Raw genomic sequence first — 17,090 nt, 5'->3', positions numbered from 1 at the left:
TGAAATATTGTTCTATTGCTAACACACGCCACCTCGTGCCATTTCTTACCAGGTGCATGACAGTTACATACTAAGTGCACATGGAAAATTATAGAAAACCCCCTCTAAAATGTGCTTTTCTGTATTTCCCGACAAGGCTAATTTAGCTCTGCCTGATTTAGTACTCCCAACTGTTCCACATTTTACTCAGTTGAAATGTCCCTCTTGCAAGCTTTTGCTAACATAATTCACATGTCTTGCAAAATTGTGCTGAAGCTTTCTTCACATTTGCTCTTCAGGTGTGGCATAGCTTGAAGAGATCAGACCATACACAGAAAATTCCACTCTTGGGCAACCATCTTTAACAAACCTGAAACTTTTTATTGGCAACCAAAAATACAAATATTCACTTTGGACTAGCAGGGCCATTATTTTAAAAAACATACTTCTGTGTTCTAAAAATCCCAATTAACTGTGTACCCAGTTTCTGTGGCTAGTAAAATTGTATTCAGCACCCTGTAAATGCTTTGCCATGAAGCTCTCTCTCGCACTCTTCTGATCCATGATGCCACCTACATTGTGCTCCCTAGGTCAGATTGTTACTAAATATATATATTTCAGTTGCCAACTTGTTTATTGCTTCTGGGTTAGCTGTTTGTCGTGTTTTATCACACCTTTACAATATTTTACTGGACACTGATTATTATAGCACAGTTGTACAAGGAGTGATCAAACTGATTGTTATTGCAGTTATACATGGAGTGATCAAAAAACTGATCTGTAAACTCCCAACAAAATGTAAGAACATTCTTAAATTTGATAAAATAATAAAACATGTTTTGGGATAGCTATTTTATATATAACTTTTTAAATGCTGCATATTGTTCACGAAAAGAACCTTGATGAAAATTATGTTTAGTCTCAGGCCAGGCAGTTTGCAATTCCACCGTTTCTTGACATAGGAAAATGTATTCTATTCAAGCAATTAAACAAAAATGCAATATGGATAGATAGATAGATAGATAGATAGATAGATAGATAGATAGATAGATAGATACTTTATTAATCCCAATGGGAAATTCACATTCTTCAGCAGCAGCATACTGATACAATAAATAATATTAAATTAAAGAATGATAATACAGGTGAAAAAAAAAAAAAAAAAAAAAAAAAAACAGACAATAACTATGTATAATGTTAAATATTAACGTTTACCCCCCCTGGTGGAATTAAAGAGTCGCATAGTTTGGGGGAGTTACTGCGATGGTATTGAGTAGTCTGTGCTGCCATGTCACAGAGAAAGCAGTGTTTTTGGTCGGCTAGCCTCTCTGTAAACAGGTAAAAGTTGCTATCAAACCCTACCTGCTATATATTATTTCATATCCGTATCACTATATATCACGAGTAGCGTTTTACACGATAGATCAAATTAACAAAATATCTGGACAGCTTGTCGGATTTTAGAAATAAGTTGGTTTCTCGGCAATTTTCCTTCTCCTCTCAAACAAGTGAATGGTACTTGCTAGAATTGTCGGGGAACTAGAGCAATTTCCGGAGCGGCGGGTACAGTTTGATCTCGCGTTGTTTGATTTATCCGCCCAGAAATACCCCTGCGTGAGAAGCACGGAGACCCCGTTTATCGTTTGTTTGCGTCCGCCATTTTAGAATCGAGTAGATTCAGGAAAGAGTGTGAGGAGAGTGAGAGAGCGACCAAGTACATGCGAGTTACAGTCAAGTGGAGTTTTTTTCCCCCCCACAATTTATAGAGTAGTTACATGTTCAATTAAAACAGCCTTGCTGTTTACATGAAGAGTTTGTAAGCGGGTTGGATAAAGCTAACCTGAATCTAGAAATTACATAACAGGGGCCCTGTGGATATCCAGTACGCTCGAAACAGGCCGGCTGAAAGAAAGGTCTAGAAAGAACTGCACTTCGAGAGGCTTGTCAAGGTACGTTTATGTTTTTGTTCGAAAAGTAAAATTAGATGAAGGCAATTAAGATATTAGCCTATTAAAATATTAATTTCGTGTTTGTAGCGCCATTGCTGTGTGTTACGTAATCGTAGCAACGAACAACTCTGGTGTTGAATTAATATTTCATAATTGTCGGAAAGAAAATCTCGCATTGTGTTAACACGTTGTAATCCCTCCACTAGAACGTAAACGCAAAGCGTCAAATTGTGTTAATATTTTTCTGTATCCATGAGAAAGCTTATAATTGAAGTTATGGGCGTATTTAAGTATCCGCACGTTTTGTGTTCCTCTAATGTAGGAAGTCTGGAGACCTTCGTCGACTTTAAGCTGCTTAAGGTTTTATATTACTTTGTTGTAAAGCCTTCTACTTATAGTAGGTGAGTTCGAATGTTTCGTGTTATTTTGGTAATTTTTTTTTAGTAAAATAACACAAGGCAATGTTTTATCCTCGTGAATCCAGACTTTATCAATGTGTAGCCTACCTATTGCGTAAAGCCCATCATGGTATGAAGAAAAGGCCTGCTTGAGGCCTATGTTTTTCCAACTTTGTGGGATATTCGTGTTAACGTCTTTATACCATATCCAACAGTTAACGGTCCACGGATAATATAACGATCAATTGATGGTGTCTGTTAACAAAATGTAGAGTTTATACGAGTGTTAGCGAAATGATTGAGAAATTTTACATTTAAACACTTGTGATTCTACGTTTTTATCACACCAACCCCTAATATCGGCCACTTAAAGTAGCAGCTTTGTTTAGTATCGCCTCGAACTGAAATTTGTTTATTTTTAAGGTAAATAAAATACCAAATTCAAATATGCTGTTTTTAACGTATGTATTATGGTGAGGACCAGATAATCCTCAAATAATTTAGTGATGTTGGTTTTCCTTAGTTTTAAATGTATATAGTAGGTGGTTTTTTTTTTTGGTTTTTTTTTTTTTTGACCTGTTGGATAGTCGCGGCTGACTTTACAACTAAGTCACAGAAAGGAAATTTGAATCGCTAGGCATAAGAAAGCAACGGGCATGTGTTTGTAATTATAACAAGTAGTAATTTATTGCCAAGAACTATTTAAAAGCAGCATTTTGATGGCTTATACTACATTTTTCTTTTCAAATTGTAAAATTGTTTCTTGAATTCGTTTCTCAGAAAATTCCTCAATTTCACGACGGGTGAGAAGAATCTGTCAGCACGATTACATCTGTTCTCCATGTGTCATTTATTAGTATGTTTTTGATGAGAAATTTTGTTGACACGTCTTCATTACTGAAAAGTACAAATTGAAATTTATGTTGGTAAATTTACAGGACATTGAAACGCAAATCTGATGGAATCAACTGAACTCCCACAGCATTCATCTAGCTACCTCATTAGTGATGTAATTTTTCATATGCACCGTACCTCCACCTATTTCGTCTTGTGTTTTTTGGGCTGCAGGAGAAAAGTGCGCTGCGTTGCTAAAAAGGGGCTCTGCAGGATGGACACTCAAAATCCTGATTTTTTGACGGGAGACCTGAGTGAAAGGACACGTTTAAAACATGGTTTACCAAGGCCAAGAATGCAGTGATGCCGAACTAAGATTGGGACAGCTACTTCCTGTTTTTCTTTCCTATTTTCCTCCCCCAAACCCCTATAGTCTGTGTTTGCACAAAGTTTTGAATTTCATGTTTAATTTGGTGTTTATTCTGAAGAAACGGTGATTTTATTAAGTAGATTAGGTTCAGGTGATTTGTTGACTTGGAGTTTTCTCAAAAAATACTTTATGGTGTTTCCCTTTATCACCTTTTTGTCCCATATATTGCAATATTATGCTAAATGTGATAACTTGTTTTTTATTTCTAGGGTGGCTGACAAAATGGCAGATGATTTTGATATTGAAGCCATGCTTGAGGCACCCTATAAAAAGGTGTGTAAACAAATTTTTATGTGCCTTAATTTGCCAATGTTCTTGTTTACGAAAAATTAGCTCTTTTGAGCAGAAACTTAAATTTAATACACTACACAAGAAACTACTGCTGTTTTATCAGATAAGTGCAATCCCAGTCCCTCTTGTGTGTCATATAGTTTTGCACATTGATTTTTTTGTTGATTTTTATTTGATGTTGTGATTTGTTGCAGTAGTTTCAATTCAGAATTATGAATAAATGCCCATCTATCTCTCTTTGTAGACTTGCCTAACGATATCTCACCTCTACTCCCATGAATTCACCTTTGATTCCAGTGTGAACTGTCAAACAGTAAGGTAGTAATTGTGCAACGAATCGCTGTACTGTGGTCCCCTAGGTAAAAAAGAACCTCGGCAAAGAACATCCAAGCACCTGTTTGATAGCAACAAGGTGAATGCAATGGATGAGGAAACACTTCCATTTAAGATGAAAGAAGAGACAGTATTCATACTGAAATTATACAGGTTTGATAGGTAGATAGGATAGAATTAACACTCCCTGATAGTATGTGAAGCAATGATTATTACATTGTTGGCTTTGAGAAATGCTGAAAACTATTTATATGGATTTCTTGGCTTGAAAATGTAAAGTATTTCAACCGACTAAATATAATCTTTTGTATTTTTTGGACAGATTATAATGAAACTAATTGCAGTTTATTCGTGTGCATAACTTGAAAAACTGAAACAACGTTTAGAAAAGATTATAATAAATTTCAATGTCTGAGTGTGTGTTAGGTTTTTGTTTTTCTTCATTTGTTTGTAAGAGGGTAATCATAAACTGTGGATACTGTCTCTTTTAACCCTTTCATTTGTATATTCTTAATAAATGTTAAAGATTATACCAGTAAAAGGGTTGGTGAACATTTTCAGTTAAAACTTTGCATGTCTAACACCAGTTAAAAGACCTATAACAAGTCGATTTGTCACAATAGGCTATTCCCAATGTTGAAAGTTTAATATTATACTTCCTAAAAACATCTACCAGCTTATGCTAGTCCAGTACTTTATACTTAGTAATTTTTAATGTTATTTTCTATCATGTTTTTAATTTTGTATGTGAAACAAAACCATTTATATTCAGCCCTATTTACCATTTGGTTTTGTTTGTTTATTCCTTTCTCATGCTTTTCTAATTCAAGCATATTTTTTCAAAAGAAAATAGCTATGTTAATTAGAAGCTAAACTCTCTATTTAAAATTTGCAGTGATTTATAATGTTTTATTTCACAAACATTTAATTTGTCAATACAATCTGTTTACTACAGAGTTTAATTTGTGTCAAGCACATGCTGTTTTGTTTGAGAGGCATGCTTGAAATATTTTCTTGGCATTACGCTGCTTGCCATTCTTTTTGAGGCTGAAAAACCTTAAAGCATACAATTTTCAATTTCTTCACATGAAAATGCATTATTTTCAGTAGGCCAACATAACTTGGCATTTACTAAGTAAGGGTGAATAATTGGAGTTGGTGACTCCTGTCCTACAGAGAGAGTTGTGGTTTAATTAGTAAAACAACCAATGTCACCAATTCATTTAGTTTTAAGGGGCATGAAATGTTTTGTAATGTATGTGCTGAAAATAATACAAGACCATGTAAATAAGGCTGAGTCTAAAAGGTTATTAAAGTGGATGTTATCCATGAAACGGGCTTGAAGTAAGGGAGATGTTAATAGGTTGAACTAGTGGATATTGATAAATTTCTTGGGAGTCGACGTTACTAAGCAGTGTGAATCCCTGTTTGCTTCAGGGCGAGATGTGTGACAGAGGTGGCATCGAGCTCTTACAGTCCTCGAACGAAAATGGGTGAAGATCTCTGGAATGGCAACCATCACAGGAACTCGATTAGTGGCTTGCTGCTAGCTTGGCCACTTTGGTCTTAGGCAAATATAGCCTTGGTACTGAACAGGAGGGGTTGTTCAACCAATACTAAGCATTCAAGCACTTTTCTTGTTTTTTTTTTTTTTTGTTTTTTGTTTTTTTTTGTTTAAAAAAAAAAAAAAAAAAAATTTATAAAATGTTACAATTGACCACTTTACATAAGCTGCTGTTAGCCAAATATATTAAGTAAAGTAAAATATAGTAATGAAATGTAATATTGATTTTATATAAACTTTATACCAGTCTGATTAATCGAGCAGTCTTAATTTTCCATTAAATCCAAAGTAAAATTACTTGTATATGCTTTTAAAGATCATATTGTTTTTTTTGTTCCCATTCCCCCTTTCCTTTTGACGACTTGAAATGTTACCTCTTCGTCCTCATGATGTTCTTCTATCAACCCTGCTTAGGACGAGAACAAGCCAAGCAATGCCAATGGACACGAGGAGCGCAGCAAGAAGTATGTTGATTTTCCTATTAGAAATTTAAACTGTTTAAATAATATCATAAACTGTTTGCGGCAAAGCTGTGCCATTAGATCTTATAGTTGGTGTGTGAAAACGTGTTCAGAGGAGTATTTTACTGTTGAAACAAGGAAATTTGTTATAAACTTGTACGCAATTCACAGATATACATATCCTTTTTAAATTTGACTGTTCTAAAAAGTATACTTCGAATTTTAGTTGTTAACATGGAAAAACAAGAATCCCCCAATTTCAAAATTATTGCCGTCATTTGTTAATGTACAAGAATGTTTAGCTGCAAGGTAACCAGTTGAACTTGCCAATTATTTTATGATAATTATTGATCTCTCTTAAGGATGTATATGTGAGAAAAGTACTCTTGGTGAAAAGCGCCTCTGCTGTAGATTTCAAGCAGTTGAATACTGGTCTCCAAAAATCCTCAAATTGTTGGTTGTGAATATAACTTAAGACACTTGTTTTAATGTTCAGCTGTTACCAAACAGTCATGGTCCAGCTTCTAAGGGTTTTGTAGCCCTCTCCTTGTGTACTTGACATCTTTTGTGTAATTATTCTATCTGTCTCACATTATGAACGGAGAAAATGTAGAAGTTTTTTTTGATGTACAGCATGATTTAGTTGAGGTTGCTGGCTGGCTGGCTCTCCAGTTGTAAGGATTGCCTCATTTGGATTTGTAATGTTTTGTGAGCAAATTGCATCATTCACACAGAATATGTAAGTCTGAACCAGTTCTTAAGTTTTGTTTTTCCTACTGCCAAGTTTTTGACCGTTAACCACAAGTTTAGACAGTCTATTGAGAACTAAAAACACAAAAGAAGGAACACAAAAGGAATATTAAAAAAAAAAAAAATCCAGTTAATTCCAGTTTTGGAGAAAGGAAAGAAAACAGACTTTGCCAAACTAGCAAGAACTTTCATCTAATGATGATGATCTAATCATGATTCCAATGCAGTAGTGTACTGTGAATAATACTTGAAGGGATCAAGGGCTCTGTTATCAGAGGAGATTAATGTATCTGGTTGTCAGATTGGAAGCCTTTAGCAATGAAGAAATAAATTAGTTTTTGTAAAATATGTAAGTTTTGCAATTCTGTTTGACTATTTTGATTAATGTGGGTTTTTTTAAAAATACGTTTGTAACAATGGAAGGATTTTATTCAAAAATGAAAGTGGTAGTATTGCTTGTAGCGTTCTTCTGAATAATCGTAGTACTCATATGCTGTAAAATTACATTTGCCAAAACTGTTCATAGCAACAAGTAGTTTTACTAACTGAAGTCTAGCTTTAACACTTTTAAGGTGCAGTGGGTTGAAATTTTTGTCCCGCAAGTTGCTTTGACACGAGAGTTGATGGTAGAATCATCGCTAAACCCCTGTGTGTCATATTGTGCTTTGACAAAATTGGGATTTCATGAAGCGAACACCACCATAATTGCTTCAATGTTTGCACATTTAACAATTTAAAGAGGGAAATGGTGCATAGTTTGGCACACCAGGGAGGCTGGAGTAAAAAGGTGGTGTTTTGGAGTACGGAAATCATTTAGTTGCTTAGTTACCGTTTTGGTGTGATGCTTATAATGCCGTGACCAGGAATAAGGAATATGTCTGAACTTGCTGTACTTGTTAACTGTTCGTACAGTACCAGCTCTTTCACATAGCACATTATCCACTGTCACAGAAGTCGCTCAGTTTGACATGCCCAGTAGTTCGACAGTCTGATGACAAGTTCAGCATTTGTCACCAGCAAGTCTTAACATGCCCATTGACTAGAAGCAATGTAATGCAACATGGGCTTTCGTTGTTGTTGCGCTCTTCAGAAGTAGTACTCTGCAAAGGGAGTTCTACATGCTGTTTTTTGCTTGATTTCTGTACTATCAGCGTGGGTTTTTCAATTGCAATAAGAAGCTGAAGTGGTATAGAGTGTTTTTATGATGTATCCTCAAATGTGTATCAGCGAGCAATGCTGATTTGCTTTCTTCAAGTTTTCCTGGTTATGTTTGAGTGTGTTAATTTTTGTAGGTTTTAAGATTTTTTTTTTATTAGATATGAAGCAGAAATTGAAGACATGCTTTTAATTTTAAGTAGAGATGTCACAAGCATTTTCTGGGGTATGAAGTCGGCACTAAAATAGCAAAAACTGGTAATTATACTTGATGAAAACATGAGTAAAAACTGCACGTGAAAATGGCTCAACGCTACAGCATAACTTAACACATTTTGAAAATGTCACGTCTGTATATGAAGCTTTCAGTGCGTAGTTGCTGGAATCAATGATTATTTTAAGAAAAGGTGATCAAGAGGCAGGAGATATATAAAAATTCAAACATTATTATTGTTTTTTTTCCTGCAGGTTTTTTTGTTTGTTACAAATAACACCCTTCATTGGGAGAATTACCATGCTGGTCAGATACCAAATTCAAGTCTTGCATTGTAATGTGATATTTATGAATGCCAATATTAGTTTAGTAAAATGATCGCAGGGCAACACTACCTATATTTTAATTTGCTGTTAATGTTTATTTACAAGTAATTTTTGATTGGTTAATAAAATTTAGACTTGAAACTTTTGGACTTCATTACTGGTACTAAAACTGTTCTAAGGCAAGTAACCAGTAAATCCAACCAAACCCCCCCCCCCCCCCCATGTTACTTCTCCCTCCTTCATGTGCCGTGCTATTGTGCTACTCTACATACCACTTCCCTTTCTGATAGCCGTGAAGGGACACTGCCATTTTTGTATGCTGCGATAAACCCACATGTCAATTTAAAAGCAATAATGGTATTATATATAACCAAAGGTGTCCTCTTCCAAATAATTTTAAGTTTCCGTGTTATCTGTTCTTTCATTTTATTTACATATGTTTTTTGCAGACATATATCCTGAGGCGAGCCTTGAATTACAGCTGAGCTAGTCTGATTTTTATCAAATACCCTTCCTACATCGAGCCGCATACATTGAAAGGCTCTTTAGGTGAGGTTTAGAGCATTCTAATAATGTATAGGTGTCTGATTTGTCATTTGTACATGTCATAGCTGTGCATAAACAGCAACAAATATAATGCCTATGCAACATGTTATCTTTTGCATCTTTTACACAATTTATATATTGTTGTTATGCACAAAGCTTCAGTCGTATTCTAAAGAAAGTTTAATACTGTGAATATGGATAATACTGTAAGCAAGTCTCATATGCTCATGAACCCAATGATGGTCTCCTGTGACTCAAAAGTGGCTGAGAAACACTGATTTAGGTGTTTGTGTCTTGTCTAGCTCTGTGCTCAGGGCTACCACCAAATGTATTGTTCCCCAGCCCCATAGCTGAGCACTGGAAGAAGCTGGTATAAAAATGTAAAATCCCAATCTAGTGTACATAATGTAACTTTCCTCTGTGTCTAGTGGTAAAAGGAATTATTCCAAGGACTGGCATGAAAAATAAATTTGAAGTAAAGGTTTGGATGGGTGCGTAGTTACAGTGGGGGAAATAATTATTCGTATCCCCTGGTGAGTTTGTAAGTTTGCTGATTTAACAAAGAAATGGAACAGTCTCTAATTTTTATGGTAGTTTCATTTTAATGGAGAGAGACAGAATATCAACCAGAAAAAATACATTACATAAAAATTATAAATTGATTTGCATGTCATTGAGAGAAATAAGTATTTGATACCCAAGCAAAACATGACTTAGTACTTGTTGGAGAAACCCTTGTTGGCAAGCACAGCGGTAAGACGTTTCTTGTACTATGTCACCAGGTTTACGCACACCTCGGGAGGGGGCCCACTCCTCTTTAAAGAAATTCTCAAAATCCTTTAGGTTTCTTGGCTACTGCTTGGGAACTCAAAGCATCAGCTCCCTCCACAGGTCTTCTATAGGATTTAGGTCAGGAGACTGGCTAGGCCACTCCATGACCTTAATGTGCCTCTTTAGCCACTCCTTTGTTGCCTTGGTGGTATGTTTTGGGTCATTGTCAATGCTGGAAGACCCATCCACGACCCATCTTCAGTGTTCTAGCTGAGGGAAGGAGGTTCTCGTCCAAGATTTTACAGTACATGGCCCCATCCATTGGCCCCACAATGCGGTGAAGTCGTCCTGTACCCTTGGGAGAAAAATGGCCCCAAAGCTTAATGTTTACACCTCTGTGCTAGACTATGGGGATGGTGTTCTTTGGGTCATACTCCATTTTTCTTCCTGCAAACACTTCTCGTGGGTCGAGTGGATATCAAAGAGCTTGCTTTTTTTTTTTTTTTTTTTTGGGGTTTCATCTGACCACAGCACTTTCTCCCAAGCCATCTCTGAATCATTTAGATCAGCGTTGGTCAACCTTTTTGCTCTTGTGGATCCCTTGAAATAATATTCATGTTCTAGTGAACTTCTACATAATTTTGTTATTTAGTAGTTTTTTTTTTATTTATACATTTAAAGATCATAAGGAAAATGTGTAAAATATAAACAAGTAGATACACTTGCTCGTCTATTTGCGATTTTTAAAAGAATAAGATAAAGTAAAATGTCATATAAACAAATGTAAGTGTCAAAGAAATGTTGTTCTTGAAACATATGATTAATAAAAATTTCTTTTCTAGGGTGAAACCTGCGCCACATTTACACGGTCAGAAGTTTCTGTAATATTTTTAAAAAAAAAATAGAAAAATTTGATAAAACATAGACTAATAAAACTAAAGCAAGCCGTGTTTTTAAACTGTATTAGCTGTTCGAACCAAATGTATTCAAACAGAAATTCAGTATACTCAAAACATTTGTTCGAACAATTAAATTTAAAGCCGTGTGTGCATGATGTGACTGCGTCTGACTTGGTCAACATAACCTCAAAGTAACAAGTTAATAACTTTGCAATAATGTTAATAGTTTAATCATTTTCATACATCAACATGAAAATTACTACTGATTACTATAGAATAGCTAGAACAATATAGAAAAAACTGCAAAAAACCATGGTTGGATAATACACTTTTGGGGTTATTTTCAGAGAGTAAAGAATTTATAATTTTAACTTTCATATGTGCTCTAGCTGCATGAAAATCGTGTTTGAACGCCTGCTCGAGCACTTTTAAAACGCATACTTATTGGCTCGAACAGTACTGTATTTAAAAATGCCAGTTTGTAAGTTCAGATACTCAAACTGTTGTTCGAGTGACTTAAAAACACAGCCTAGATAAAAGCAAACACAAATACATTGTAAAACGGGGAGGTAGGGAAAATGTATAAACTTTTCATATTAATGAGTGAATACATACCTGCAGTCTAGAGAACACATAGGATTGATAAGAGACTGACTGAACTTCTCACATTACTTGCTTGCGTTGAGCTTTATTTGCCACTGCTATTCGTTTCCATTTTTTATGGAACCCCTAGTGATGTCTCACGGAACCTCGGTTGAAAAAAAGCTGATTTATGTGTTCACTGGCAAACTTAAGATGGGCCTGTACGGTGTAGTGTGTTACCCATGGTGTTCTTGGTGACTGTACTCCTTACTGCCTTCAGATCTTTAACAAGCTCCTCCTGTGTAGTTTTGGGCTGATTCTTCACCTTTGTCATGATCATCCTCATGCCATGAGGCAAGATCTTGTATGGAGACCGAAGGACAATTGATGGCCATTTTATATTTTTCATTTCCAAATAATCACACCAACAGTTGCCACCCTCTCACCAAGCTTCTTGGTGTTCTTGTAGCCCATTCCAGCCTTATGCAGTTCTACAGTCTTGTCCCTGACATACTTCGACAGCATTTTCGTCTTGCCCATGGTATTGGAGAGGATGGAATGGAAGAAATTGATTCTGTGGACAGGTGTGCTTTATACACATAACGAGTTGAGAGCAGGAATATCTAATTTGATTGATTGTAATCAGCCTATCTGTTGGAGCCAGAATTCTGGTTGTGTTGTAGGGGATCAAATACTTGTTTCATTCCATGACATGCAGATCAATTTAGAACTTTTATGCAATGGTTTTTCTGGATTTTTGGTTGGTGTTCTGTCTCTCTCCATTAAAATGAAACTACCATAAAAATTAGAGACTGAAAGTTTGCTCACTTACAAAGAAATGAACAAATTCAGCAGGGGATCAAATTATAACTTTACATATACAGTGGGGGGAAATACATTGTTGTTGTTTCAGAGTAATAAAGTTGAGTGTATGTGTATATTTAAAAACAAAAAGTTAAATGTATAGTTAAGTGCTATACTTACTTGTTTTGAGAGATTTTGTAGGTGCAAGAGACTCAAGTGTTTCCAAAAAGGGACAATGTTTCCAAACGGAGGAACACCTTATTCCAAATACTTCGCAGTGCTATGGGATGCATTTAAAGTTGGCACAATGGTAGCTGACAGATTGGGGCACAAAAGAAATTTGATTCCAGGATTGGGCATGATAAAATGTCTTGTGTAATATAAGCAAAGTATTGCCAAAAACACTTGGTGCATCAGGGGTTAATAAGGTCACATGTAAAATAGACAAAATTGTCTTTAAAAGAATCTGACCTAATAGGCTTGTTAACTTGAGTTTTTTTAAATGTAAGCTGCTGTACTAAACACATGCACTTACTGTCCACACTCTGAAAAGAATAATTAAAAAGGAGAGGTTAGGAGCATGCACTGATAGTGTGTTGCCACACCCCAACACACGACGAACCATTTTTATAAATTAACTAGTCATTTAGCCCGTTACAATAACGGGTGCTAGAACAGTAGTGCATAAACATTAGTAGGAACAGTCTATATTAAATGGCAAGGGACTTTGACCTCATTCTTTTTGTTGGTCGTATTTTTCTTTCTTTCAGCCTTTCTTTTGTTGATGTTTACTTGCTGAGCTGACCGTTCTTCATGGGCTGCCGCTGTGTATTGTGTGTCTTTAATTTTCTGTGACAGTAATACTGTCTTGTACAGCTCTATTCAATAAGGGCGCGCACAAAAAGGCGAGCTTCAGAAATGCGACCTCAATTGAGCGCGGCGAATAAAGGCATTCGTAGATAATTTAGTTCAAATGGCTCTGGAATATGTGAAGAGCAACAAAGGTGCAGATCTTTATTTACGCACGCCTTTATTCGCCTCGCCCTTTTGAGGCTCGCCTTTTTGTGCGCGCCCTTATTGAAGGATACCGTCTTGTACGTCCGTAATATACCTTTAATTTTCTCTGGCGGTAATACAGGCGTGCGCGTCAGTAATATGCCTTTAATCTCCTCTGACAGTAATACTGGCTTGTATGTGGCTGTAATATGTGTCACTGTACTGTGTACCTTTAATTTCCTCTCGCAGTAATACTGGTTTGTATTTCCTTAAAACGCCTCTAACTTTCTCTGACAGTAATATCGCGCATCGCACCGTAGCCCGCGCATGCGCACTTCACCAGAAGACACCCACACACGGACACCTGGACGCACATAGGGATTTTATTTATATATATATATATATATATAGATAGATAGATACCCGAGTGTAGCCGTGAAATGGGCGATACATTGGCACAACACTAGTTCAAATGGAATGGAACCGTGTGAGGGGTGTGGGTTTTTTTATATGTTTATATTATATATATTCATTCACAGGACAGTTAAAGGGCAAAATAAACTTTCTGATGTCATTAAAAGCAGCTCCTCCTGATTTCAAAGATGTGTGCCACTTCTACTTGAGGTTCAACTGGACAACCTGCATCTGCTGTTCTCTTCGTGCGAGTGACAGCTCCTCAAGTTTCCTTTTTTAGTTTTACTCCACTAGCTATAACAAAAAATTTAAATATTTTTGTCCCTCTAAAGTTTTCCAAGCTGCTTTTTTTTGGAAGTTGCACCTGCACTTTGTTAGGTACCGTAGTATTCCCAGTAAAGTTGTAGTAGTACAGCTAAATTTCCATAAAGCTAGTAAAAGCAGATGCTCAAAAATGTTTTTTTGAAGTTAACCAATTGAATTGTCAGTGATTAAGTAGTTGTGCTTTTGTAAAACATTGTCATTTTGCTGCCAGATTTGTCTTCTCTACATTAACATCAATAGCAACTTGAAGTTTTACTAGGTTATTGCAATATTTTATCAAAAACAATTGGAAAATATTGCCCAAGATGTCTCAAGAAATTTAGGGGGATAAATTCAGTAGTCTTTGTTCAAAAGGGAGAACATAATTTAAATGTTTAATGTAAATCTACAATGTAATTTTGTTGGTTGTGTGAAAGAATGTAGATTTTTATTGTAATCATTCCATATAAATAGATCAATTTTTACAAAAAAAATAGGATTGAAAACAAATCAAGCCCCACCCCTGAGAGAGAGAGCATGGCCAACAGAGTAAAACTTAAAGCTAGTGAAAATAAGTAAATTGAGTTTAATAAGCGGATAAAGATAAATGGGAAGAGAATCTGCTTCCTCAGTGCTTTAAGAGCTTAATCTAAAATGTTATTGATTAGATCCTTAGAATGTAGATTTTGATCCCTATAGATAAAAAATGTCCTTCTTTTATGCCCCACCAAAGCATAGGTTGAACTGTTCAAACTTTTATTGTGTGTGTAGTGATAGTTGCAAAAGGTAAATTTCAGTACTTTAATGTCTGTTTTGACTAGCCTGTTTTATTTATACTTGTTTATTTAATAGTTTAAGGTTTAAATCCCTTATGTTGTGAGTGTTGGAGAATATTAAATAGTGATACTACAACATGGAATTAATATTTGTTTGCAGAATTTGTGAAAATTCGTTGTAATATGAGAAATTGACTAACAGTAACTCTTAAATGGTGGATATAAGTTGTTTTTTGACCAGGTTTACATTTTGTAATACTTAATGGATGATAAACACTTAGAAGACGACACTCAATTTACATTCTCACAATTTTGTGCATCTCTAATCTTGGCATTGTTTTGAAATGGTTTTTCCCCTTGTGTTCGAATTCCATTTTTAAAATCCTAATACCTAGTGTTAGCCATATGTAAGAAAGTTCATGTTTCATAATTCAATTCTGACAAAGCAGTGAAATACCATATACTGTTGGTTACCCTTCAGTGATAATTTAAATGATTGTTATAAATGGCTCAGTGCTCTGCTTAACTAGAAAATGTTGTATACTGCTTACTTAAGAGTTGCTTCTCAGTGTAATTATCAGTGCAAGACTAAGTATTGAATTAATGTAAAAATCACATTAAATAGCAGTCCCACTTTTTTGTTTAAGTAGTGCCTAAATATTGCTTGGAAAATGTAATCTTGAGCTGCCTCATTTATTGTGATATCCAGATTTTTGTGTGTGATATATTGGTAAAAATATTACTTCCAAAACTTTTCAACAAGTTTGTTACTTGTTTTAGTTGGTGTTGCAGTCATATCATCCTAATCAGTTAAAAGTTAATTCCTTTAGTGTAGTTCTTTGATGGCTTAAAATTGATTTGTATTTGCACATGTTTACAAATAAGGCTTATTTTCACTAGACAGCAGTTTAACAGTTTTATTATATGCATATCAGTACATGCTGTACTGTTTTTTTTTTTTCTTTTTCCCCTTGGAGAAATCTGTGGTTCTTTTTTTATCATTTCTAAGACCCCATGGTCTAGCACAGTGGTTCTTGAATTTTCTCAATGCAATTTTGCCATATTTGAGTTGTTAGCCTTTGAGACCCGGAATCTCCTCAGCCATTCTCGGCATGGGCCTCCCTTGAAGGTTCACCACCAACAAAAATGGTAGGGGTGCCCCCATTGGAGAATTGCTGACAAAGGTCATAGTGGAACAATGGCGTTTCCTTAAACTACTTATAGCAAGACACTCTGCAAACTGTACGTGATGCTTTCCCATTGATTACAGTTGTGATCCACAATTCTGTGCAACCCAAAATCAGACAACTTGTGACACAAACTCGCAATCCAATGTTTTAAGAACCTATGATCAAGCATCATAAACCAGTGCAAAGTTGTTAAATATTGATAATGTTTTGTACTTTTATGAAACAACGGTCTGTTAACAGTTTGTGTGTTCTCTAATTTGAGCCAGGATATAGTAATAAGGGCCCGAGATGTAAATGCTTTAAGATGCATTTTGGTCTGTCTTCCAATGTTTTAGATGGGATTTTATTTTCTATAGAAAAAGCCTAAGACACTTGCAAAGTGTGGAAAGTTGAAGCACAGGCAGATCAGTATACAGTACTTGGTTATAGTTTCCTAGTGTGGCGGACATTAAACCAGCAATCATTTGGTTTATAGTTTCAGTTCCATAGAATGTGTGGTCAAGTAAAATGGTGAAATGGCTAATTTATAAAACGATTGACATAAACTACACTGGAACTGTCTTTCTAACACAGTACCTTTTCTAAAATATTTTTGTATGTTATCGATTAGAAGCTCATTTTTATTTATTGCAATTGACAATTTGCTAATATGCTACTACTGTTTCATATTTATAATGCTTGATAAATTGTTCTGAATGTCCAGAAAGTTGGTGGGAATAAATTTTTCTTTAGCCTATGACGTTCACAAAAAACCATTGCTAGCACCTGTAGTATGCAGTTAAAATCTTCATTATTCATTGTGTTACATTGTGTTTATTTTGTTTTGTTTCTGTATAAGGATCTCCCCTGTTACTGCGCTAGATAACTGGTCGCTGTCTCACCCACAGCCCTGTTCTTGTCATAGAATATTATCAAATTTAAGCTATTGGTTATTTTTGTCTATTGCTCATTTAAACACGTTTAATTTTGATGTTATTGTGAATAATCCGGTATTTTTTAGAATGGAAAGTCATTGGAGTATTTTGAATTCTGCAAACTGAAATTTTGACAAGGTTTCTTCTCTTAATATGTATAAAATTACTATATTTCTCAGTTTAACAAAATAGTCAAATGAAAACGTTTGGG

The 17,090-nt window shown here is 35.3% G+C and overlaps 1 protein-coding gene across 2 annotated transcripts in view; it reads left to right on the top strand.

Annotated features, from left to right (window-relative positions):
- Positions 1-1,633: 1,633 nt before the first annotated feature.
- rbm39a (RNA binding motif protein 39a) overlaps positions 1,634-17,090 on the top strand; it is a 52,385-nt gene continuing 36,928 nt past the window's right edge. The window contains exons 1-3 of one of the 2 annotated variants that reach the window (XM_028811981.2): positions 1,634-1,928; positions 3,800-3,863; positions 6,193-6,242. In XM_028811981.2, coding sequence (XP_028667814.2) covers positions 3,813-3,863; positions 6,193-6,242 — 101 coding nt within the window. In that variant the 5' untranslated portion in view covers positions 1,634-1,928; positions 3,800-3,812. The remainder of the gene's footprint in view (positions 1,929-3,799; positions 3,864-6,192; positions 6,243-17,090) is intronic. The other variant, XM_051933188.1, reaches the window with a different exon arrangement.

Source organism: Erpetoichthys calabaricus, chromosome 10, assembly GCF_900747795.2.
Source record: "Erpetoichthys calabaricus chromosome 10, fErpCal1.3, whole genome shotgun sequence".
Taxonomy (NCBI): domain Eukaryota; kingdom Metazoa; phylum Chordata; class Cladistia; order Polypteriformes; family Polypteridae; genus Erpetoichthys; species Erpetoichthys calabaricus.
This window is presented reverse-complemented; position numbering and strand designations above follow the sequence as displayed.